The 27540-nt window shown below is 38.9% G+C and overlaps 1 protein-coding gene across 3 annotated transcripts in view; it reads right to left on the reverse strand.

Annotated features, from left to right (window-relative positions):
* Positions 1-27540, reverse strand: part of anapc1 (anaphase promoting complex subunit 1) — a 299392-nt gene that overhangs the window by 206519 nt on the left and 65333 nt on the right. For all 3 annotated transcript variants that reach the window (XM_051925424.1, XM_051925423.1, XM_051925425.1), the window contains exons 10-13: positions 20624-20833; positions 13497-13592; positions 9847-9937; positions 1809-1874 (exon numbers count right to left, since the gene is read on the reverse strand). In XM_051925424.1, coding sequence (XP_051781384.1) covers positions 1809-1874; positions 9847-9937; positions 13497-13592; positions 20624-20833 — 463 coding nt within the window. The remainder of the gene's footprint in view (positions 1-1808; positions 1875-9846; positions 9938-13496; positions 13593-20623; positions 20834-27540) is intronic.

A 27540-nucleotide genomic window follows, 5' to 3' on the forward strand; every position in this document is an offset into this window, starting at 1 on the left:
TCGTCTTGCAAGAGTTTGCTGCAGCGTGGGTTGTGTTGGTTTAGAAGCGTGGGTAAACTCTTTGTACTCGTTGTCGTGTTGGGATTTCAGGTGCTTGATTAAATTACTTGTGTTAAATGCGCTACCTTTTGAGCCTCCTCTGGACAATTTCGCTGAGCACAATTTGCAGTCCGCCTTTGTTTTGTCGTCTTCATTCACTTTGAAATAGTTCCACACGGCTGACATGTATTGCCTCGCCTTCTCCCCGCTCTGAGCTGCAGCCGGGGCCTGGGGGCGGGCACTCGGCGCCTGTGATTAACCCCTTACACGCCGCTCAAACATAGACATTTCTCAGACCGTGGTATCGGTCCCCGGTATCGGGGGACATTTAACGAGTACAAGTACTTTAGAAAATGTGGTATCGAGGCCGATACCAGATACCCGTTTCGGTATCGGTGCATCCCTACTATGGGGGTTGTTTAACCCTTCTTATAAACTTTAAAAGTTAACTTACCTGAATGGAACTAACTATGCAGAGAGTGCTCAATTTAGAAGACCCATTGCGGATATGAAAACAACATGCACATAACAGTAATTGCAGAAGAATTTTAAAATTAATTCATTGTGCTAACATATTAAACATTTTCAGATGTTGAATGGCACTCAGCGTAAAAATAATGTTTTCGATTGTCATGGTCATATGTCTAATTTTCTACAAATACTGACACCTAAGATAGTGGTAACTATTTTGCTATTGCATAAAACCAGAGTACTTAAGCAGTGTTATATGTAGAATAAAGTGAGAAGTCTGGTTCCGCAAAAAAAAAAAAAAGCTTCTGTCCCATATCACTGAAAAGTATTAAACAAGTTTGAAAAAAAATTAAGGATTTTTTAAAATATAATTTAAAATTACTGAATATTATACAACTGTTATACTGTATAACATGTTGTACTGTAACATGCAATATATCATATGTAACATATTACTTTTAAATAAAATATAGAATATGAACCATTTTGAATCACAAAATGGAGTTGCTTCTGCCATTTGCAAATTCATTCATCACAATGAATTTGTTGTAGTCAATCATACTTTTAAGAAAGATGTTAGGTAACGTTTAAAAAAAATTAGCTACTTCTTTTTTGAAACAATTAAAAGTTCCCAATTACATTGACCTATACTTGAATTACAGCTCAACAAAACTTTTAAAAATGAAACCATAAATTAAACAAATTTAATGATATTACAAATTTTAAAAGTACAGCCATAAAATTAAGTTACTAAACTTCAATATAATCATGACAATCAAATACTTACAGTACACAATTTTGGTCAGGCTATAACCGTAATGCCAGAAGGCATGTGTTTAAAAGACATGTGATATGTTTAGCAGTTTCAAGATTACTCAAGAAATAGTGGCCTGAGAGGGTGACAGAAACGACAGAGTTTTGTGGTCTTTTCATATACAACAGAGAAGACTGGCAGTGCTAAGAACAGGCAAATACAGGTGGAAAACCTATTCAACTGTGCTACAGACTTTAGATGATATGATAAAAACAAAATAAATATAAATATCCCTGAAAGGGCCAAAAACAGCAAGACCACAATTCAGTGGAATGTTATTGATAAAGCTTAAAGTCATGCCAAACTGCAGGAGATCAACCTGTTACATCTGAGAAAAAAAAATCTGTACAAAGCTTCTAGATGCCTAAATGAGACTAGAAAGTAAGAGAAACACCAAAAAAGGATAAGAATAATTGCTTCATTATAGAGCACTTAAGCAGGTACAGGGTTAAAATGTAGTTATTTAGACCATGTGTATACATACCCGAGTAACTCCAGTATACAACACCAAGCTTCCATTCATTTCCAAAACAAGCATTGCATCAATACTCTGAGAGGAATAAACAACAAATTAACTATATTATACTTACATTTTACAGGTATCATCTAAACAATATATTCATTTTAAATTATTACAAAATGCTTCTTAAAGTATGTCAATTGTGCATACTTTCTGGACTGACCTGACATAAAAAACCTATATCTACTAAATCTAGCTGCACTCTCAGTCTTGAAAGCATTCCAGTCAACCAGTGTGGAGATTGTGGAAGAATTCATAAGTTTTAAAAAGATTAGTTTATGAAATGAGATATTTCTGCTCCACAACTCCCTCAATCCTGTTATCATTCATTATCGGGTTGCTCAAAAGAAACACTAGCAATGTATTCTGGTAGAAAATTAAAATGTATTTTTCCTGTTAGGCTACCACAAACAACCCAATGTTCAACAGATAAATGGATGCAGCAGGATCAAACTTTGGAAAACACACCATTACACAGCAGACGACACGGACACACTTACAAATCTAAAGTGATCCAAAACAGTGACACAAGTCTGTGTAATATCATGTGATTTGACCAACCTGATCTTTCAAGAACATTTATTAAAAGGAGAGAGCACTGCAAAGAATTAAAATTGAATCAGAGTAAACTGGATGCTCACAATGCAATAAAGAAATTACCAACACAATTAGAGATAAAATCATTTATCATAAAAATAGTACTCTCTAAATATGTGGGTTATAAGTCTTTAAATTCTACTCAGTTTAAAGAAGACACAATCTAATGAGTTTGCAGAGGACCGGGACAAACCTCTGACACTCTAATTACTGGATGCTATAAACACACTCTAAAGTATGAAAGCAGCTGGTCCTAATGGGAAATTTTATAAAATATTTTCAAACAAGTTATTTGCACTATTATTAGCAAAGATTATAGAAGCTAGAGACAACAAACTTCTACCTCAAATTTTTCACCAAGCATTAATTACTGCCTTTCCAAAGAAAAATAAGGACTTTTTTACAATGTGCATTACACAGACTAATTTCACTTCTGAATAGTGATAGCTAGGGCTGGCACCCTGCCCAGGGTTTGTTTCCTGCCCTGTGTTGGCTGGGATTGACTCCAGCAGACCTCCGTGACCCTGTAGTTAGGATATAGCGGGTTGGATAATGGATAGTGATAGCTATGATTGTGAAAGTGGTTCCTTTGGTAATATAACAAGACAAAACTACAGGGTGGGGCAGAAATAACTCCCACATTTCAAAGGGGGATTGAAAAAAAATGATACGAGGTATCATCAAAAACTTTTTATTTCCCAAATTTAGATATAAAAAAGTTTTTTTACTTTAAGTTTTAAAAATTATATCGTCCAAATGGTGGCCTTGACAGCTGATACACATTTGGAGCCGTTCTTGGAAGTTTTCCATCACTCTCACTAGCATGTCGGGCGAAATTCCTTCAATTTCTTCTTGAATGGCATCCTTTAGTTGGTCCAAGGAAGATGTTTGAAAACCTCAGCCTTGAGGTACCCCCACAGAAAAAAGTCACAGGGACTTAAATCAGGCGAGCGCGGTGGCCACAGTCTGGAACACTTTCATTAGCACGTAAACCGAACTGCGTGCGAAACGCCCTCTGCGTCGCAGTTACAGATTCGCCATTTTTGAAAAAAGCCTCCACTACAAAGCCTTGATGCTCACCCAACCACAGCATGGTTACGACTGAAAACTATGTAAAATTATGTACCCTACCTAACGGAACGGACCGCACCCCTCTACCTGCTTTGGGGACCCCACAGTGATTTTTTTCGAAATGTGGGAGTTATTTCTGCCCCACCCTGTAATTTATCAAAGGCAGACATTTAGCTTCTAATCATCGGCATCTGTTTAATGTAATATACTCATCCATAAAATCTAACACACCAGAGATTTTATTACATTTGGGCAAAAAAAGCATTTGATATAGTTGAATGGTTGATCTGTTCACCAGATTGCACAAATTTGGGTTTGGCCAAATATATGCACATGGATAAAACTATTTTATACCAATCCAGAAGGCTTTGTCTTTATTAACAGCATTATCCCAAACTACTTCAATCTATAACATGGTACCCGACGAGGATGCCCCCTATCACCATTGCTTTATGTAAATGCCAGTGATAATACAGTGGGTTATCAGAGAAGGACAAACAGAAAATATCATTATATTGTACATATCAGACCCACAAACCAACCTTACCAGTAGTCCTTAAGGCACTAGCAGAACTTCAAAAGATATAGTATCTGGCCTCAAAATCAATTTGAATAAAGGTGTGTTTTTCCAGTGAACTCTCTACCACACAATACTAGACTGGATATCTATCTGTTTATTTTATTTGAACAGTTAAAATAACTAGGGGTAAACATCACAATACAAAGATCTTTTTCAAAATTTTTCTATCAGCATGGAAAAAATCAAACGGGGTGTGAACAGATGGTCTACCCTCCATCTCACATTAGCTGGGAGAATACATACTGTTTCAGGGCATCCCTATACATATCAACAAATCATTCTTTCAATCATCATTCAATGTCTCATTTTGAGACATTGACAATTTCAAAAGGTGACTCTACAAAGACCTAAAGCAGAAGATACCACTACTTTTCAATTTTTTTACTGGGCAGCAAACATACAAGCTAAAAACACATGGACGTTGACAGAAATTGATGAATATACATAAGCCTGGACTGCAATAGAAATAAAATCTTGCTATACGTCTTTATATGTCATGCTTTTTTCCTTAGTAAATATATTTTATCATCAATATGTGAAAAACTCAAATGTCCATCAATCAATAAGAATATGGAACCAATGCAGGAAACACTTGAAGGCAGAGAAACCTTTATCTGTTGCACCTCTACATGATAATCACCTTTACATCCAATATTAAAACACTTAGATAACTATACTGATAATGTTTTTGTGTCTTATGAACAATTGCGTTTTAAATTTAACCTCCAAACAACACAATTTTTCCACTACTTTCAAATCAGAAACTTTGTTAAAAGGAACCTACTCAATTTTCAACACCTCCTACCTACAGTATTTCTATTCCAGAAGAAATAATGATCAGTCTTGAAGCTTCAGACAGCACCTCAAAAATATATAAAAGCATACTAATGTCTTTTCCTTTCAAAGATGTTAGGGTATTGTGGGGAAAGGATCTTTTACTTAGTATCTCAGAAGGAGTGGAGGACAGCCATGAATAGAATTCACTCTAGCTCCATGTGCACAAAGCATTCAATCATTTAACTTAAAAACTTCCATCAATCACATTTATCATTTAAAATTGTCCAAAATGTATCCAGGGCAAGATCCAACCTGCAAACATTGCAATCTAGCTCCAGCCTCACAGGGCCAAACGTTTTGGAGTGCACCAAATTAACATCAACAGTGCATCAATTAACAACAAAAATCTTAGAATCTCTATCAAACAGCCTTGGTGTCACATTCACTCCTTACACATTATCAGCTGTATTTGGTGTACTCCCAGATTGGTTTAATGTGGAGAAGGACAAATTGATTGTAACTGCCCACACCACACTACTAGCATGTAGCCTTAGTTTGCTCTACTAGAAGAAACCCAACACACCTTTTATAAGTCAGTGGGTAACTGATGTTTTATTTTATTTGAAACTGGAAACAAATCAAATTCTCCATCAGAGGATCCGTTCAAAACTTTAAAATAATGGAAAGATATAATTAATAAAATTTTAGAATACATATTTATATCAGGGGGAAAAAGACATTATTCGATATTTGTTTTTTGTTTTTTTTTTTAATATTTGCTATTGTTGTTGGCTCTCCTCTTTCTCGGTTGGGGCTTAAATTCTGTTTTGTTAAGTACAACTTGACTATATGTAACATCTTCTTCATTGTACAAGTCAGACATGATAGTAAGAAATGTTAAGTTTCTACAGATAAAAGAAAAATCAAAGTACGCACGAGCGCGCACACACACAACTCAAAAACAAATTTAGACAGAGGCATTAATGACGCCTTTAGCTGAAAAGTAATGACAATAGCAGATCCAGAATTGGTTAAAATAACTTGATATTTTCCCTTATATTATCCTATTCAATGGCAATGGGATCTTCCTCTCTTTATAAAACACTAGCCAACCTGCGCCGTAGCATATAGCGCATAATTATGTATTGATGGGTGAACACTTCCTGAAAGACACAGTTGTCCAAATGGGGTTGGTTTTGAGGACACGACTGTAGGTGAATAAAAAGATGTAACTCTGGAGAGGGCAACATACAATACAGCGCTTTACACGCTGCATACAGCGATTCACATCGAAGTATAGACACTGCTAAGACCATGGAATACCCCTCGCAAACTGTTTTACACGCTGCATACAGCGATTCACATCCGCGACAAATATGATTCTTCTTAGATGGTCCTGTCGCGTCCACCCTCGCTCTCGAAGCATACACACTGCCTGGTCATGTGCCCGGTCGCAAGAGCAACTGAAAGAGACCCGCCCACCAACTCTAAGACCATGGGATACCCCTCGGAAACTGTTTTATACGCTGCATACAGCGATTCACATCTGCGACAAACAAACTGTTTTACACGCTGCATACAGCAATTCACATCCGCGACAAACTGTTTTACACACCGCATACAGCGATTCACATCCGTGACAAACATGCCTCTTCTTAGATAGTCCTAACGCATCCACCCTCGTTCTCAAAGCATACACACTGCCTAGTCATGTGCCCACTCGCAAGAGAAACTCACGGAGATCCGCCAACCAACTCTAAGACCATGGCGTGTAAAACAATTTGCGATGGTGGACGTGGTCGTGCGTCATAACCGAAAAGAATAAAGTGGAACCTTGGTTCACGACCATAATTCGTTCCAAAACTCTGGTCGTAAACCGATTTGGTCATGTACCGAAGCAATTTCTCCCATAGGATTGTATGTAAATACAATTAATCAGTTCCAGACTGTACGAACTGTATGTAAATATATATTTTAAGTTTTTAAGCATAAATATAGTTAATTAAACTATAGAATGCACAGTATAATAGTAAACTAAATGTAAAAACATTGAATAACACTGAGAAAACCTTGAACAACAGAGAAAACAAACACTGCAATAGTTTGCGCTATAGCGCTACCAACTGCTGGCTAAAAACACTTTTTTTTTTTTTTAATGAGTTTTAAGCACAGGGAAAAAAATGAACATTAGTAGTTAATGTAACAGATGTATAAAATGTGCACCCCCTATAATTCAGGCTAAATCCAAGCAAATTAGAATTCAAGGTTTTTTCTAGAGTCTGTCCCAGGTCAAGTCTTTTCTGTTGCAATAACATTCCCTTCTTAGCTATCTTTTGATTGATATGTGAGCAAGCCAATGAGTTTATATGATAAATCGTTCGATAAGACAGATCGATAGATGCACGCGCACACACGACCAGTCAAAAGTTTTACAACACCTCAGTTTTTCTTTTTCTTTAAATTTAATCAGTTGAAATGCATTGGATGACTGAAAATGGTGAAAAGGTAAGCAGTAAACTGCCAGAGGTTTAAGTTTAATGTTTACAGTAGGTTACCAAAAACTGAAAAAGAGGAAAATTCAGAATACTACAAAAGGGCCTTCTTCAGGGATCAACAAATAGGTAACAACCTACAGATGTTCTACAGCAATCAAAGTAAACACACACTAGAATTACCAGAGCCTACGAAAAAACTCGTAAATCCGGCCCACCTTAAATCCCTTCGCACCTCTCCGTCAGCGTCTTTTGTCTTCTAAATGTATGGTATTTCTAAAAGGCTTTTTTCAGTTTTATTCTCTCAGTCACGTTCACGCACTCCCTCGCCCCAACACCCCCTCCCCTCTTTCTGATCTGACTCTAACTAACAGCGCCAATATGACACTGTTCTTTTCCAAATAATACTGCATTAGTGCGAAAATGTTTTTTGATTGGTACTATTCAGGTCATAAAATTATTTCTTCAAAATGTCACATATATTTGTCTCTTTCTTTTTCCCAGTGCTGCATTAACATCGTGCACCAGAAGGTGTGAGCTTATTCAGTGCGAGCAAGCAGGTGGCCGGTTGCTTGTGCCATAACAAGCTTGACTTGGCGGCAATCAACGCACACGTACTGTACAAGGCATGCTCGGGGGCCACTGAGAAAAGAAGAGCATTCTTTGCTCACCTTGCAGAGGAACTTAGTCGTCGCTTCTTACAAGAAAAGGCGATAGATACAGCAAAAGAGGATGCAACATCAACAAGCTTCTGTTCCAATACCACCGCTACCCCCAGCCTCTTCAGTGTAATAGTAACCACAGCACAGAGAGAAGTGTGTACATTGCAACAGGTTCACATGTCGTAAATGTAGAAAGGACGTCCTTGGGTGTGTGGGAACTGTTAACATTTGAATCTGATGATTGCGCGGAACTGACCTCTTTGTAGTATTCTTTCCTCTGCATGTCCTGGAGTACAAAAGAAACAGTACCGTGCACCAAAATGAGGAGACAGCATGGGCAAGATTTAAAAAAAAAAATGCGGTCACTGATTACAACCACAAGAAGGCGTGTAAACGAATATGAATAATATGAATAATGTTGCATCAGTGCCACAAAGTTTTCCGAAACGCAGTACACATGTCATAAAATGAGTTATTCCAAATATCACATATACCTATGTCTCAATTTTTTTGTCAGTGCGGCTTTGACATCAGACCATAAGGTGCATACTAATTCAGCATGAGCAGGAACACTTAATAAAACTGAATAAAAAAAAAATTCAAGTGACGGTGAGATACAAAGAAGGCAGATTCACCAGTGTTTGTGTGTCAGCTTTTATCCCCCCAGATCAGAGAATTTCCAGTTCCATTGTCTCAAAACACCATTCATATCTACAGTTATTCCCAGTTTCAGATAAAAAGTAACCGCGTCAGATCTGGGGCGGTGGGTAGGTGTTGTATCGTGATCGTGACAGAGAATAAAAGGGGGGGGGGGAACGCTAACTTTTACAAGTACTATAAATTTACACCGGCTGTTACAGACACAAATCAAATGTATGTTTTTATTGTATAATAATAACAACAATAAGAGTAACTCACTACTCAAAACGGTAAATTTGCCGGGGAGCTGGTTTAAAACTCACAACCTCCAGATTATAAGTCGGCAGTTCTAACCACAGCACCACAAAAGCTGTCGTATTGTACTTGCATCTTTTGTGAAAGTGTTTATTTGATATTTGGCCATCAGCCTTCACACATTATACACTTCATGTCTACATCTTGTCATTTATTACTAAAACATGAAATACGTTTCAGTTTTAACTATGTGTTTACATAAATTGCTGTAGACACAAAACACACATGAAATTATTTCCCCTTACAATTCTGGGTAGCTCATCCCAGATAATCAATCAAGGCAGGAATTGGGAGAACTTCTTGTCTGTTCTGAGGCAGTAGGGGGTGGGTATAGCAGGCTGCTTGGGCTTATTGACACATTTAGAAGACAAAAGATGCTGACGGAGAGGTGCGAAGGGATTTAAGGGGGGCCGGATTTACGAGTCTTTTCATTGGCTCTGGTAATTCAAGTGTTAAGCCTTGCAAGATGAAGCAAAGAAGCTGCACAAGTGTTCCAACTTATTTTGATTACTTAAAAACCCTTTGTCTTAAAGTAGAAAATGAACAGACTGTGTTTCTGTACCTTCTGAAGTACTGCTTGGAAAATATTACACTGGCAAAGAACAAAAACAATGGCAAATAAACAATTCTAGGAATTATTAAGTGTACAAAATTTTATAATGCTGGGTCTGGTATAATAAATATTCTTTTAGTAAAGGTTGAAAATGCTGGTGTTTTATAAGCAATAGTGTGTTTAAAAACAAATTGCAACTACATTTTCCAAAATAAATACATGAACTCAAAATGCAAACTTAAAAAAATATAAATCTGGTGAAATAGAAACCATAAAACATCTTTATCTTAAGAAGATCAAGTAACAGGATAAATACCTCAACGGGAGCTGCATCCTTTGCTGAAATAGTTGTTACTGATACAAAAATTAACTGGGAAAGGTCATTACTTTCAATTAATTTCACACACCTGCAAATAAAATAATAAATATTACCTATATACATTCATTTGCATAATGAGTAAGCCATTAAACAGCGTTACCAGATGCTGGCAGCAATTAACATACTTAGCATTTTACTTCTGCTCTCCATATAAAAGGCATATTATATTTTCTTCTAAACTATATACTGTACAGTGTAAATATATACATTTTATAAATATATCTATATATGTAATTTAAGAATATTGTGGGCAGGATTTGAACATTAATTTCTCAGAGGTGGATAACCAGTGTAGAAAGCAGACTGGGGAAAGGCTATCAGCAGAGGCAGAGACCGCATAAAGAATTGTGATGAACATGGATTTCACTCCATGAGAATGTACATCATGTTATTGTTATTATTAGATTTGAAAGAAAATCAAAAACTTGTTTTACAAAACTAGGCAAAGACTTAAGAAATCTTAATGGGTGGGGTCCCTAGTTATGATGTATTACTGTCTTAATAATGAAGCAATCCAAACAAAAAACATCACAGTATTCCTGGATAAATGTACAAACGAGTGAGGCATGGCACTCTTTTTTGACTTATTTGTGAATAAAATGGATGAATGGTAGATCAGTGAAGGTTATTTCCAGAAAGATGAAGTTTAATCTTTTTTGGCAAGTGGGTCATTTCAAAGGGACTACAGTCAGCTCATTCCCCAGTCCTGTCACCTCCAGAAAAGTGTACAAGAACAAGCGTCATACACTAGAACAATTACAGCGAAACACTAAACAAGAAATTGCTGCCATGTCCCCTACAATGCTTGCGGATACCTTTGCCAATACGAAGCACTGTGTTGATCAGTGTTTACAAGAAGAAGGTGACCATTTCCAACACCGAATGTGATTGAATCATTTACACATCTACTAAGGTAAGCACTGTATTTGTTTATATTCTATCGTTTCATTATTACATAAGTAACACATCATAACTTGGGGCCCCACTCATTAGAATCTCCCTACAGAATGACTACAAATAAAGACTAAGGACATTAAAAATAAAATAATTTCCTGTGTTTTCCAAAACATACTGATTATCTTTGAAGATGACTAGAACCCAGGTTTGTTTCCCAAACCATCTTCTCGAGGAAAGCTAGATATTACATGTATTTGTTTCACAACTGGCATGTCATTCAACTTAAGGTGTGGTAGTGGTGAAATTTAACTAATGGGTATATTGGACAGTAATCACAAAAACTCTGGTGCCTGTGGTAATGTGCCTCACTGGCATTATCAGCAATTAAATAAAGTTAGTTTTGTGTCCTCTGCAGTGTTAAGAGAGAGGCATTTATTTGAGGAAAAAAAATATGGAGATATAAAGAAATAAAGCTGGCCTTTTATTTTTCCATTTAGAAAGTGCAGAGGGACAGAGCATGGGAACACGGCTCTGCCATTGTCCGGCCGGGATGGCGTTGCATGTCTCCCACTCGTGCTCGTACCCCCCGAGACCTCATAGCATTTAAAAGAGTAAGAGAAAGTGTGAAGCATCTTAGTATCGACTTGCCATGGCTTATAAAATGGATCCTGTACTGGCAATTGTCTGGGCAGTAGCTCGGGGAAGGGAAGATAAAAAGGGCTTACTTTAACTTTTGGGAGAAGCGCAGTACACATCTGAAATGCCAGCATCTCACATTTTTATAGTAAATTGAGCGGGGTGGAAGACGCCACTCTTCGGAGACACATCCACATCATTGCGTGCACGATGAAGGATGACGTTCAACAGCTTAATTGGTCAGCACGACAGCACCAATTACAAAAGGGAATTTCCAGCCTCTATATGGTGTCTTCTGGCTAGATCGTGCAGACAGAGAGAGAGGTACTTGGTAGAACATTGTCTTGAGTTTACCAAACACTATGGCTTGTGCCTTGATTATTGTAAATATTTTTTCCTTGTATAAATATCTCTGGATTAGCTTTGGTGGAGTGATTAATTAGGTTTTGGTTAATGGTGCACTGTTTATTTTTGTATAAACACTTTTTTTTTCCTGTATTTTAAACATTCTTGTTTTTGGTAAACCCTGTATTAACACTATTTGGAGAAGCGGCTTTCTGACTTGGATTACTGGGGATAAAGAATGCTATTTTTGGTTTTTGTGTGTATATTTGTTTCACTGGTTTGTGGGCAATTTTCTTTTTCCTTTGGGACTTTCAGCCTGTACTGTAAATACAGTAGTTATTTTTGGGCTCCATTTCATTACTGTTTTTTTGTGTCCTGTGTGGTATTGGACTGTGTATAGATATATATTTTCCGCAGGACATTACTTTTGTTTTTCTTTAAGTGCACCCGTAAATAAAATCTCACTTTATTTTTGTAAAAACCCAACCCTCTTGTGTCCGTGTCTCCTTGTCTTAAACCATCATCTTGGTCACACTCGGTCCCGCATACTGGACACCTAGAGTGTAGGCTGGTGTCCACAAAACAGGTTTGGAAATCACATATTTTGACACAGTGGAAGACCCAAAAAGCTGTTTGCATATTATATGCAGTACTTAAAGTTTCTCCCCTAAGGTAAAAAAAGAAATTCAGTGAAGTGCTTGCTTAGCATCTCAACCTAAAGTATACACATCCAATGTGCAAAGAAGTCTTGAAAAAAGTTATCCTGTAGTGCTGGTTGAACCTAAGAATCCATTCTCACTGAAAGACAAGCAGCACATGAGATTACACAAAACACCATAAAACATGGAGCAACAACCAGCAGCAGAAAGCCTTATAAATTACAGAGCCCAAATTTGAACTTTTCTATGCATGAACCCATCAGTGTTTCAGAGATGAAGTGTTAAGAAGTAACACTGATTTCTGTCTGCTGCCTTCCGTGAAGCAATGTGGTGGTTCTGACAAGCTCAGACCACATTTTCTTAACAATTAAATAGTTATTTCCCAGGTAACTAGCTTTACAAATAATTTTCAACAGTGACCTAAGACAAATCACTTCTGCTCAGTACTGTTTATTTACTCAATTATCATCTCATACAGTCAATACCTTATAATTTGTTATCAATTATTTGTAATTAATGAAGGATAGTGTGATCTTGTATTGTTATTGATTCTTTGATTTGAAATTGTACATTTGTTTGCTGTGCAAAACAAATACTGATTTATCAATATATTTAGCATCAAAAGAATATGCTTCCTTTCCTCAGTAACTGCTGCTCAGTACAGCTAATTTACTATTAATGGAAATTTTTTAAGCAACATCCAAGGCAATTATTTGGTTGGAAGAGTGGTGTTTGTTAATTGTGTCTAGTTGGCATTAGTAAGCTAGCAGGCTGTTTTTCTGTTCTTGCTATCCATGTATGGAATGAACTTCCCAAAACTATCCAAAATCCTCTTGATCTACTGGAGTTTAGCTGCCTCAGGCACTTCACAAGGTGAAAACTTCTGACAGTTCGGAGGTCAAAAAGGAAACCAAGATAAACAATATAGAGCAGTTGGATTCCTACACAAAAGTAACACTGGTAACCAATAATAAAAACTGTACAAATAGAAGCATTTAATTGGATTTAAATGAGACGCACACATGAAAACAGGAATGGGAATTACATTACCTCAGCTGGTGATGTGATTCCACTAAAAAGCAAAGATATTTCTGTTCACAAAAGTCAGTTGTAATGAAAACTTTAGTAGCCTGTGAGGTCTTTTCCCTAAAAAAAAAAAAAGATTAAGTATTAGGCAGAATAGAACTAAAACACATACCACCATCATCATATATAAAAAATGCCTATGCGTACGTACATACATACGTACGTACGTCTCCCTTTCGTTGCTAGGTGATGATAACAATTTGTTTAAACCTTTCGTGGCTAGGTGATGATAACAATTTGTTTAAACGTGGGACTGTTTTGTATTGCCAGGTGATTAATATTTGTTTAGAAAATAATGTTAACATTGTTGAGAACGTTTGGTTAATTTTGGTTAACATTGGACTACGGAATCGTATCGTATTCTAATGGCCGTCTGCAATACCTGTACACATGTCAAGAGTTTAGTGCCACACATTCCAGGTAAAGTACACCTCCTCACAATACATTTCCTCACAATAGTGAACAAGTTATCCTAAACATTAGACGATTATGCCTCTTAAAAGACCACTAGATGAAGCGGTCTTTTCCGAACAGAAACGTCAACGAAACAGCAAAGACTGCACTTGACGACCAAATGCAACACAGGAGGAACCATCCCGTCGCCGCGAAAGACGAAATCAACAAGACCGCAATCACAGAGCATATGCAACACAGGAGGAAGCATCCTGTCGACGCAAAAGATGAAACCAACAAGACCGCAATCACAGAGCAAATGCAACAAAGGAGGAAGCATTGCGTCAACGCGAAAGACGAAACCAACAAGACCGCAATCATACAGCAACACTCACGCAATTACCTACACCTCAGCATCTTCATGCAGCCACCGGATCATATCTTATTGAGGACAACATCGACCAACATTTTTGTGGAAATTTACAATTACGGTGCACATTCTGTGGTGTGAAACATTTCCCTGCTGAACAACCAGCAGATAAACTGTTTAACATCTGTTGCCACAAAGGAAAAGTGAGTTTACCTCCAATGCGGGTATCTGCTTTACTGAAGAGCCTCATGACGGGACAACACGAACACTCAAAAAACTTCATGGACAACATAAGGTCATTTAACAGCGCATTAGCCTTTGCTTCAATGGGTGCTAAAATTGCTCCTCCTCCCAGATACGGGCCCTACTGCTTTCGTATTCATGGACAGATTTATCACAGATCTGGGGCTCTACATCCTGAAAATGATGATCATCGTCGATTTGCTCAACTTTATATCCTTGATCTTGATGAGGCGTCTGCACAAAGAATGCAAATCAAAGAGAACTCTAAATGCAACCTCAACCTCTTGACCCTGCTGAGTTAATTCATGTGCGACAATAATCCTTTTGCTGAAGCATGTAAAATGCTTTATGAGGTGGAGCAGCAATGTCTTGCGGAAGCAGCATCATGGAATCTGCAAGCACCAATAGTGTCATTGGCGATCATTCATGATAGAAACCAGGACCATATAATATAATAAAAGACCATAAAATATACATTCGCCTGCTTCAGCAGGCTTTTCAACTAGTTGTATTATAATAACTCAGACACTGCTTGCTTTTAGAATGAGTTGCCATCTGTGTGATCTAACAGTAATCATTTGGGTTTCTTCCAGGAAACCTACTGTAGCCAACTGTAGGGGTAAGTGAAATGCCATGGAGAAGAGGTGAGTAGATGAACTTCTGTGTGTGCTGTAACAGATAAATGTCCATTGTACAGCAGGTTCCTATACTGCATGTGCATGTTGCTACTAGGCTTGTTCTTATGACCCTGAACTGTAAGAGCTGGATATGAAATAAGTGCGATGGATTCGTTGTTAGTTCTTCTGTTCAAACAGCTTTACTGTACCAGTGATTTAAGTCAGATACACTACAGCACTACTAGCAATTTAAGGCTGAAATATGACCATAAACATAATTTCAGAAAATTGCATGTATTTTGATTCCATTTTTTTAAAATTCCATTTTTATTTCAGTATCTATATTGGTTTAATAAAGGTCAGCACCAGAGGTAGAAAAAGTACTAAAAATATTAAATTATCAAAAAGTATAAAATATTACAATAATATGATAAAAAGTATTACTACATAGATAAAAAATTCCTTAAGTAAAAGTATCCAACATGGAAACTACTAAAAAAAAATGTTAAAATGTAGGAGCAGAAAAACTGCAAGTGAAATTGCAATTTATTTACTTTAGAAAAAAAATCCATTAATATCAATTAGTAAATCTTCTCAAATCATACTGTGCATTGGAAGCATAAACAAATATATACAGCAATAATGTGTATAGTAAATGTTGTATTGTATTTTATGACAATTTAATTTCAAAAAACACTAAGTGTTGTAACACAAATTTATAGAAAATCTTAAAGAAAAAAAAGCCTTATTCATTTTAACCTGCAGTTATTATTGTACACTTCTATCAAAAGGGGCCTATCATCAGTTGCAAAGCACATTGTACTCCCCTATACTGGAATAAGATTTAAAGATATGGAACAGACTATGTGTTTTTACAGTTAGAAGTTTAAAATGAGAATTAAAATACGAATTTAATAATACTGCTATGTCTTTATTTACATCATGTTTTGCTTGACTTCTCATTGCATCCATAATGGCTAACATGGTACAACAACCTATCATTATGTTTTAAAAAATTGTTTTCATGTACCACTGATGAACTAAGTCATGGGTGGGCAAAGTCATTCCTGGAGGGCCGCAGTGGCTGCAGGTTTTTGTTCCAACCCAATTGCTTAATAAGAAGCACTTATTGCTCTAGAAACACCTCTGCTTCATTTTAGTTATCTTCCTCATTAAGATTTTGAACCCTTATTGCTTATTTAAGTCTTAAACAGCTGCATTCTTGGTTTTTAATTGCTCCTTATTAACAATAAGATGCAAATGACAAAAGAAACCAGAAGTTATCCATTTTGCTTGTTACCCTTTACACCTGTGTGTATTTATCGTGCACTATTTGGTTTAATTAAATACTTGGAAGGAAAGAGAAGAGAAAAAAGTGAAGGATTGAGAATTACCCATCCGTTTTACACTTCGATGTATTTGGATGATATCCTTAGAATGGAAAAAAAATCTAGGATATGAGAATGACTTGACATAGCAGAGTTAAAGCACTAACAAGCCATGAAATTTAATTATTGGCAAGGATTGTTTTCTAATTAAGCAACTGGGTTGGAACAAAAACCCGTGGCCACTGCGGCCCTCCAGGAATGACTTTGCCCACCCCTGAAATAAGTACAAAAAACTACCTGCAAAACTGCAACGGTCAATTTTTCTATTAAATATCAACAATCGAATGGATAAATGATACAATTCCAAAAACAGAACAAACAGGACTGTAACAGCCAACCTTAGAAAGTTAATGCTTAAAGTTAAATTCATACAGTGTTTGCTAGACTCTTATAGAAGAACAGCTATTAGAATATGGTATAGTCTTTTACCCCCCCGCCCAGCCCCCCCCGTAAGTTAATATGAGGTAGAACTTTCTTGCTATATTTACTATACAGTGTGTTAATTGAGTCAGTTGGTGTTTAGAATAGGTCCCAGTGCTAGCAGGGACTGAAAGACCTACTTACTGTATGAAAACGAGATAAGCATACAGTTTTCTGACCGTTTAGAAAAGGTTCAACTGTAAGCAAACTTAAGAATGAAACAAGATATAAGCTTTAAACAGAACTTTTCTTTTCTTTGCTAGATCGTTTTTTTTTCTCTATTTATGTGTGAACTGTTTTACTTTGAATTTTTACTAAAGTTTTTAAAACAAAAATATTTTGTCTGTGGAATCATTTCAACGCATCAAGCTTTTGCCAGAATCCCATGATGCATATTGAAGCTGCAGAACTTTGGTAATTTTGGGTAAACGCAGCTACAATGACAGAAGGATCAAGTGCATTCTAGATTTCAAGATAATGAAATTCAAACTGCATTTATTATTCTCTACTTCTAGAAAACAGAGACTTTCAACAACAACAACAAAATGTCTCATACTCTCTCTCCCTCCTCCAGAATGAGGTTTAAACTTATAAAGTCAACATAGTTGCATTACTACATGTGTTCTACACTAATTACAATTCGAAATAAATAAGGCATCTATTTCATTTTCTTTGTTGTTAAAAAGTTACTGAACATACTCATCTCATTACACTTAGTAGTGCAAATCCCTTAAGTAACCTTTATATTTCAGAAACTACAGTATGCAAAAAATTACATCATGACAACTAATCAAAATCATTTCTAAATATCAGCTGATGATGCAAAATAATTTGAGACAGCAAAGAGTTCAGAAAAAAAAACTTTTGCAAATCAAGTGCATTAGCAGAAAAAGACTTCTGAATCATGTCATTAGGCACGTACAATCTACATAGATCCACAGTAAGGAAGAAGGTTTTTATGACTTAAAACACATTTAATATGTTACCTCTAAATAGCAAGATCATCAATTAATACGCTACAGTAATTTTTTATGATTAAGCTGTTCACCCTTAAATACATTATTGTTGAAAAAGGAAAAAAATAATATAGGCAGGTGTTGCTGGAGTTATCGGGTGATAAGTGAGAACTACTTACATTTTGTCAAATGCTGTTTAGTTAAAATGTGTGCTAGACAAATACAGCATGCGTGCGTCATCTCTTCATGGGACAATTTCTTACATGGTGCACATACCGTTAAAAGCAGGTACTAGGCACTCATCACTCATCAAACATTTTGCAAGACTTCTTACTCTTAGAAAGAAAACTAATAAATATTTCAAATTTACCAATGCAAATTATGCATGTTAAAGAAATGGGGTATGTGCTAAATCTACCTTAAATTATGCAATGAAAGGGAAACATCTTTTGAAAAATAAGGACACCTGTCATATCAGTGCATTGTTTTGTTTTGTTCATAACAAGAAGTGGTTATCAGTAATTTGCTGTGGTATTTTTCACTGCAATTAACTAATTTTTTTGTAGAGAAAAGCCAAGCAAAATGACACCTTTTATTGGCTAACTAAAAAGATTACAATATGCAAGCTTTCGAGGCAACTCAGGCCCCTTCTTCAGGCAAGATGTAAAATATGATTACATCTTGCCTGAAGAAGGGGCCTGAGTTGCCTCGAAAGCTTGCATATTGTAATCTTTTTAGTTAGCCAATAAAAGGTGTCATTTTGCTTGGCTTTTCTCTACATTCATAATGGCTAACACGGTACAACACCCTAGTACTACTAATTTTTTTGATAATTTACACTGAATTGTGAACTCCCTGCAAATGTAAAAAAAATAATCAACTATGTGTTTTTGTAAATTTGAGAAACAGTTATTGTATACAGGTAAATTAACAGCTGTTGGTGTGCAGTTTATACTGCATAATGAAGCTGTTTTGTTGTATGTCCTTGAGAGTGAACAGGTCTTTTAAATATGACCAGGGATGTATAGTACCATTATTTATTTATTTATTTATTTTAATATATAAAGAGTGTAACTGCTACCACAACACCTGGAACTTTCTGCTACATCTTTATGCAGATGTTCCCATGTGTAGCAGAAACCTACAGGCACTGCAAATGAAAGGCAAGATCAGGGCCACCATAGCCAATAAATTCAACCATTACACTGTGATATACACAGATGAGTCCACTTACTGAGCCAGTGAAAACAAGAGAACTGCATGCCCATTATGTCATTTACTAAAACAATTTTATGCTTCCATATCTTATCCTACGACCCCCAAAACATATGCATGTAGTTTAATTTCTTAGCCACTGTGAACACTGGATTTTGAACATAGCCAATAAATTATACTTTAACAATCTACCTTGAAATGTAACGAAGTAGGATTGTTACTAATTAAATAAACTTCTTAAAGAGTAAAAGTATTTATATTTAAAAGTACAATTCCCTACAAAATCTACTTAAGTACAACAACAAAAGTAAATGTTATTCATTAAATTCCACCTCCGGTCAGCACTCAAATGAGCTTTAAATTTCATAACATTGTGCTCATTGTACAATGGCACAAACCTGAGTTATTACCAGATGTTTAACTGACAATCCTGGTTACTTTTTTTTTTTTTTTTTTTTATAATTGATTTTGTTTTTTCATTTGTAAGAGCATAATTCTGCTGAAATCTGCATAAATGGTTTTGTTCAGTATCTAGTGCAAATTTGTTCCCAGTGAAACTATATAATATTTCTTCTTATACTATACAAATTTTTACTACTAGTACTCTTCAGGTTTTTAATTATATTATTGTATATATTTATAATAATCCATCTGGTGTTTTTTTTTTTAAATCCACCAATCCAATTAAACATTATGAAAGAGGTGGGAGTTAATGCTACTGTAGTTTCTACAGTGCATTCTACAAATGCACTGTTTTCTATTTTACTAATATTATTCACACATTTATATACTTGCTTCCTGAATCCCTGTTGGGTTGTTAAATGTGTAAGACTCTTCTCAGATACCTTATTGAAAGTTTTTTTGTTTTTTTTAAATGTCATACATAACACCTAATATCTGCTGCTCTTCAGACATCTTTATAAAATTCAATGACATAACCGAAAAATTGTCACCCATGCTGAAACTCTCATTAATAGAATAAGTAATGACAATGGAAAATTTTGCCATGAAATGCACAAAAGGGAACAAACCTTTCACACTCAATCAGCTAACCCTGACCACTAAAAACTTTACCTTTTTTGCAGGTAAATACTAAAGCGGGACAACTGTCCCATCGTAGCAAAAGCAACATTAAGATACTTCACGATTCTTTCTATAATCAAAATCAGACCTAAGTGCTGCAGCTGAAACATCAAATTTGGTGGAAAACTACTGATTTCTAAGTTTATTTCCTCATTTTCCTTTTTCTGAAAGTAACCTCCATCATTACTTAAAATATATCATACATCCAATAACATATCAAAAAATAAGAGAAATGTACACATACAGGAGAACCTAAAAGAATGAAAAAATAATACAGAATGAAGCTAGAAACATTTCACCTTAACCTATCTGGAACTTATTAACAAGAAAATGAAGTTTCCCAAACTAAATATATACATAAAAATATATTCATAAGAAATGTCAACCATTTAATTATGTTACACACCTGTGACTTGTTACAGTCTCTGTCCAAAGATGATCAATGCAAAGCTGTGGAACAATTGGTTCTGTCTCTGGACCCAAGAAAGAATCGTTCAATGTACTGTTTGGTGAATGAGAAGCATTCAGACGTTTAGGAGAAGGTGTATGATAAGACATGTTGAATCTCTGAACACCTGAGAATGAAGGCATTCCAATTGTTGGAGAATGTGAACGGCTATTATTTGGAACAGAAACAGAAAAGAACACAAAAAAATGTCTTTAGTCCATAAAAGTAAACACTTCTTCAATTACTTCCTAAAGAACTATTCAAAACCTTAAGTGGATAGTTTCAAGATTAAGTGTTACAGTAAAATATCATACAGGTACTTGCGTCGTTTTTTAGGGGGCTAAATATACAGTACTGTATATTGAATTCCACCGAAAAATAAACCTCTCAATCTCTTAACATTCCCAGTCTATAGCACACTTTGCCACTTAAACATACTGTCTGAAGCCACGCTCTAGAAACCAAGGGGATTTGACTTGTCTGTAAACAAATTGATATATTGTAGGCTTAGTACTACTTTTATCAGAATGCATGTTATTCTCCCATGAAATCTTTTTTTCTTTTCTTTGACTCTATTTCCTACTTAACCAGAGGAGCTTACTCTCAAATTCCAAAGCATACAACAGGTGTTCTTTTCCAGGGAATCAGTACTAAATGTTCAATGAGAGTCATTCATAATGTACCTTCTTCAAAAATGGGTTTGAATCATTGAAGCGTTAGCACATATTTGCAAAAAACCCACCCAGCATGGGTTTACTATATACCCAACAAGCTTGGCAGACCTCTGCCTCTAAAAACTTTCTACCAGTTATTCTCTGAAGTAAAGGACTTTCCACTTGGAAACTCAGCAACAAATGTTAGAAAATAGAAGGTTTACTCACTCCACATATATACAAGAAGTGATATCTTCTAAGTTGTAAGTGTAACTTGTCCAAGTTCAAAAGCTTTCGATAGGGCAATAATTCTTTGAGGCATTTAGGTTTTGGCATTATTACATGTAGATTACATACACAAAAATAAATGGCTATTACTCCTTTATTGTAATAAAGCAGCAGCAAACGGCTGAAGAGTAGCTAGTAGAACACTCCAAATTTTAAATGAAAATATTTACATGTTTAAAAACCTTGGTTTACACCCATGTCAACTAAATAAAACAAAAAAATTGGCACTTTTGTTTTTGAATGTTTTTTACAGTATATAAACAAGACAACTTACAATGCACATCCCTGAATTCAATTTTCTTGTGTGTCATAATCCATCAGCTATTTTTACACCAGGTTTAGATGCCATATTCCATAGCATTGCAAAGCTATACTGTTTGCCACAAGGTGTACTCCTTTCTTGGAAATATTTAGTCTCTTGCACCTAAACAACCTCTCAAAACAAATACTGTAATTGCACTTATATATTTTTTATTTTTCAGAAAAAAATGTGTGAATAAACAGTTTATATACACACACAAACACATAAAAATATACACATATAGACTACATATACATACATACGTACATACATATACATAAACATACATATATACAAACATACATACATACATACATACATAAAATTGCTCAAAAAAATTAAAGAAACACCTTGAAAACACATCAGATCTCAATAAGAAAAAAAATCATGCTGGATATCTATACTGATATGGACTGGGTAATATGTTAAGAACAAAAGGATGCCACATTGTTTGATGGAATTTAAAATTATCAAACTACAGAGGCCTGAACTCAAAGACACCCCGAAAATCAAAGTGAAAAAATGATGCAGCAGGCTAGTCCATTTTGCCGAAATTTTATTGCAGTAACTCAAAATTGTACTTAGTAGTTTGTATGGCCCCCACTTGCTTGTAAGCATGCCTGACAACGTCAGGGCATGCTCCTAATGAGATGAAGTATGGTGTAATGGGGGATCTCCTCCCAGACCTGGACCAGGGCATCACTGAGCTCCTGGACAGTTTGAGGTGTAACCTGGTGACGTCGGATGGACCGAAACATAACCTCCCAAGGTGTTCTATTGGATTTAGGTCAGGTGAGAGTGAAGGCAAATCAATGGTATCAATTCCTTTATCTTCCAGGAACTTAATTTAATTTTAATTGACTTGTTTTTAAGATTTGATCCCCTGAATGTGTTTATTGTTCCTCTGAATTGCTTCATTTCGTTCCTTAAATGGCATCCAAACAGAAATGAAATGTGAAGTGAGTGAGCCAACAGAAGGCCAGCTAAGTCAGGGTCTCAAACTCCAACCAATTTCACTCCAACCAGTTGCTCATTTAGGCGCCAGTTCTTGTTAATTAAACCCACTCTTTAATTCCATGGGTTGTGGCTGCTCTCATTGTGCAATAGCACACATTTCCAAAATTGTTGATTTTCTCTTTTCTAAGAGCACTATTAAAATGTTTTGTGGACCTAAGCAAATCAACATTCCTGAGAACTTCACCTTTCTTTATTTTCAGATATTGTATAATAGACACAGTTTGCTAGTCATGTTTTGGCTCATTTTGACATCTCATTATTGTTTGGATGCTAATTAAGGAAAAAACAACAATTAAGGGGTCTGAGTCGCCAAGAGCAAGTCAAATAAAATTAATTCAAAAAACGTTAACTAGCAGCAAAACCAGGTCACTAATTAAGAAAAGGTTTAGAATGAAAACCTGCAGCCACTGGGGCCCTCCAGGAGATTTGTCTATAACTTTCGAGTTTTGTTTCTGTCTTTTGTATATGTTGGGGCATAATTTCAAGAGGGAACAAGACCTATACTGTGCATAATTTTTGTAATGAGCATTTTATCACTACAAGTTAGTATAAGTAAAATATGGATTGAACAAACAAGTAAGCACATATATAAGCTTTTAAATGTCACTATGAAGCAGAACGGAAAATGAAAATCTTTCCCTCTTTTAAAACTAGCACTATGTTTTCCTTGGTAAAACACATGAAGCACATACTGTCCATGAAATCACTGTATATAGTATAATGTGCCCCCTCCTCGAACCGCCACCTTATCGTGGTGGAGGGGTTTGCGTGTCCCAATGATCCTAGGAGCTCTGTTGTCCGGGGCATTATGCCCCTGGTAGGGCCACCCAAGGCAAACTGGTCCTAGGTGAAGGATGAGACAAAGTGCGGTTCATCAAAACCTCCATGATGAATACAAAATTTGGACAGCGTTTTCCCTCGCCCGGACGCGGGTCACCGGGGCCCCCCTCTGGAGCCAGGCCTGGAGGTGGGGCTCGATGGCGAGCGCCTGGTGGCCGGGCTTGCACCCATGGGGCTCGGCCGGGCACAGCCCGAAGAGGCAACATGGGTCCCCCTTCCCATGGGCTCACCACCTATGGGAGGGGCCAAGGAGGTCTGGTGCAGTGTGAGTTGGGTAGTGGTCGAAGGCGGGGACCTTGGCGGTCCGATCCTCTGCTACAGAAGCTGGCTCTTGGGACGTGGAATGTCACCTCTCTGAAGGGGAAGGAGCCTGAGCTAGTGCGCGAGGTCGAGAGGTTCCGGCTAGATATAGTCGGACTCACCTCGACGCACAGCTTGGGACTCTGGAACCAATCTCCTTGAGAGGGGCTGGACTCTCTACCATTCTGGAGTTGCCCCCAGTGAGAGGCGCCGAGCGGGTGTGGGCATACTTATTGCCCCCCGACTTGGAGCCTGTACATTGTGGTTTACCCCGGTGGACGAGAGGGTAGCCTCCCTCCGCCTTCGGGTGGGGGGACGGGTCCTAACTGTTGTTTGTGCGTATGCACCGAACAGCAGTTCGGAGTACCCACCCTTTTTGGAGTCCCTGGAGGGGATGCTGGAGGGCACACCTTCTGGGGACTCCCTCGTATTGCTGGGAGACTTCAATGCTCACGTGGGCAATGACAGTGAGACCTGGAAGAGTGTGATTGGGAGGAATGGCCCCCCCGATCTAAACCCGAGCGGTGTTTTGTTATTAGACTTCTGTGCTCGTCACGGATTGTCCATAACGAACACCATGTTCAAGCATAGGGGTGTTCATATGTGCACTTGGCACCAGGACACCCTAGGCCTCAGTTCGATGATCGACTTTGTGATCGTGTCGTCGGACTTGCGGCCACATGTCTTGGACACTCGGGTGAAGAGAGGGGCGGAGCTGTCAACTGATCACCACCTGGTGGTGAGTTGGCTCCGATGGTGGGGGAGGATGCCGGTCAGGCCTGGTAGGCCCAAACGTGTTGTGAAGGTCTGCTGGGAACGTCTGGCACAGCCCCCTGTCAGAAGTAGCTTCAACTCCCACCTCCGGCAGAACTTCGACCATGTCCCGAGGGAGGTGGGGGACATTGAGTCCGAATGGGCCATGTTCCGTGCCTCTATTGTTGAGGCGGCTGACCGGAGCTGTGGCCGTAAGGTAGTCGGTGCCTGTCGTGGCGGCAATCCCCGAACCCGTTGGTGGACACCGGCGGTGAGGGATGCCGTCAAGCTGAAGGAGTCCTACCGGTCCCTCTTATCCTGTGGGACTCTGGAGGCAGCTGATAGGTACCGGCAGGCCAAGCGGAATGCGGCTTCGGTGGTTGCCGAGGCAAAAACTCGGGCATGGGAGGAGTTTGGGGAGGCCATGGAGAACGACTTTCGGACGGCTTCGAGGAGATTCTGGTCCACCGTCCGGCGTCTCAGGAGGGGGGAAGCAATGCAGTGTCAACACTGTGTATGGTGGGGATAGTGCGCTGCTGACCTCGACTCGGGACGTTGTGGGTCGGTGGGGGGAGTACTTCGAAGACCTCCTCAATCCCACTAACATGCCTTCCAATGAGGAAGCAGAGCCTGGGGACTCGGAGGTGGGCTCCCCCATCTCTGGGACTGAGGTCACCGAGGTGGTCAAAAAACTCCTTGGTGGCAGGGCCCCGGGGGTGGATGAGATTCCTCAAGGCTCTGGATGTTGTAGGGCTGTCTTGGTTGACACGTCTCTGCAACATCGCATGGACATCAGGGACAGTGCCTCTGGATTGGCAGACTGGGGTGGTGGTCCCCCTCTTTAAGAAGGGGGACCGGAGGGTGTGTTCCAACTACAGAAGGATCACACTCCTCAGTCTCCCTGGGAAAGTCTATTCAGGGGTTCTGGAGAGGAGGGTCCGTCGGATAGTCGAACCTCGGAAACAGGAGGAACAGTGTGGTTTTCGTCCTGATCGCGGAACAGTGGACCAGCTCTACACCCTTAGCAGGGTCCTGGAGGGTGCATGGGAGTTCACCCAACCAGTCTACATGTGTTTTGTGGACTTGGAAAAGGCGTTTGACCGTGTCCCTCGGGGAATCCTGTGTGGGGTGCTCCGAGAGTATGGGGTACCGGACCCCCTGATAAGAGCTGTTCGGTCCCTGTACGATCGGTGTAAGAGCTTGGTCCGCATTGCCGGCAGTAAGTCGAACCTGTTTCCAGTGAGAGTTGGACTCTGCCAGGGGTGCCCTTTGTCACCAATTCTGTTCATAACTTTTATGGACAGAATTTCTAGGCGCAGCCAGGGTGTTGAGGGGGTCTGGCTTGGTGGACTCAGGATTGGGTCACTGCTTTTTGCAGATGATGTTGTCCTGTTTGCTTCATCAGGCCATGATCTTCAGCTCTCTCTGGATCGGTTCACAGCTGAGTGTGAAGTGGCAGGGATGGGAATCAGCACCTCCAAATCTGAGACCATGGTCCTCAGCCAGAAAAGGGTGGAGTGCCCTCTCAGGGTTGGGGGCGAGATCCTACCTCAAGTGGAGGAGTTCAAGTATCTCGGGTCTTGTTCATGAGTGAGGGAAGAATGGAGCGTGAGATCGACAGGCGGATCGGTGCGGCGTCCGCAGTAATGCGGGCTCTGCATCTGTCTGTCGTGGTGAAAAAGGAGCTGAGCCATAAGGCAAAGCTCTCAATTTACCAGTCGATCTATGTTCCTACCCTCACCTATGGTCATGAACTATGGGTAGTGACCGAAAGAACGAGATCGCGAATACAAGCGGCTGAAATTAGTTTTCTCCGCAGGGTGTCTGGGCTCTCCCTTAAAGATAGGGTGAGAAGCTCAATCATCCGGGAGGGGCTCAGAGTAGAGCCGCTGCTCCTCCGCATCGAGAGGAGTCAGATGAGGTGGCTCGGGCATCTGATCAGGATGCCTCCTGGACGCCTCCCTGGTGAGGTGTTCCGGGCACATCCAACCGGGAGGAGGCCCCGGGGAAGACCCAGGACACGCTGGAGGGACTATGTCTCCCGGCTGGCCTGGGAACGCCTTGGGATTCCCCCGGAAGAGCTAGAAGAAGTGGCCGGGGAGAGGGAAGTCTGGGCATCTCTGCTCAAGCTGCTGCTCCCGCGACCCAACCTCGGATAAGCGGAAGAGGATGGATGGATGGATGGAGTATAATGTGCAGAGTAAAGCTCACCAAAAAGCTTGGATTTCATTTCTAAACCTTGAAATTAAAACACAAATGAGGCTTTGACAGATTATAAACAAAAGTCAGGGAAGGATCTAAACCAAGATCCATCCATCCATTGTCTCCCGCTTATCAGGCTCCAAGTCGGGGGGCAATAAGTATACCCACACCCGCTCGGCGCCTCTCACCGGGGGCAACTCCAGAGTGGTACAGAGTCCAGCCCCTCTCAAGGAGATTGGTTCCAGAGTCCAAGCTGTGCGTCGAGGTGAGTCCGACTATATCTAGCTGGAACCTCTCAACTTCGCGCACTGGCTCAGGCTTCTGTAGCCAAGGATCGGACCGCCAAGGTCCCTGCCTTCGGCCACCACCCAACTCACACTGTACCCGACCTCCTTGGCCCCTCCCATAGGTGGTGAGCCCATGGGAAGGGGGACCCACGTTGCCTCTTCGGGTGTGCCCGGCCGAGCCCCATGGGTGCAGGCCTGGCCACCAGGCGCTCGCCATCGAGCCCCACCTCCAGG

This window comes from Erpetoichthys calabaricus, chromosome 3 (assembly GCF_900747795.2).
Source record: "Erpetoichthys calabaricus chromosome 3, fErpCal1.3, whole genome shotgun sequence".
Lineage (NCBI taxonomy): Eukaryota > Metazoa > Chordata > Cladistia > Polypteriformes > Polypteridae > Erpetoichthys > Erpetoichthys calabaricus.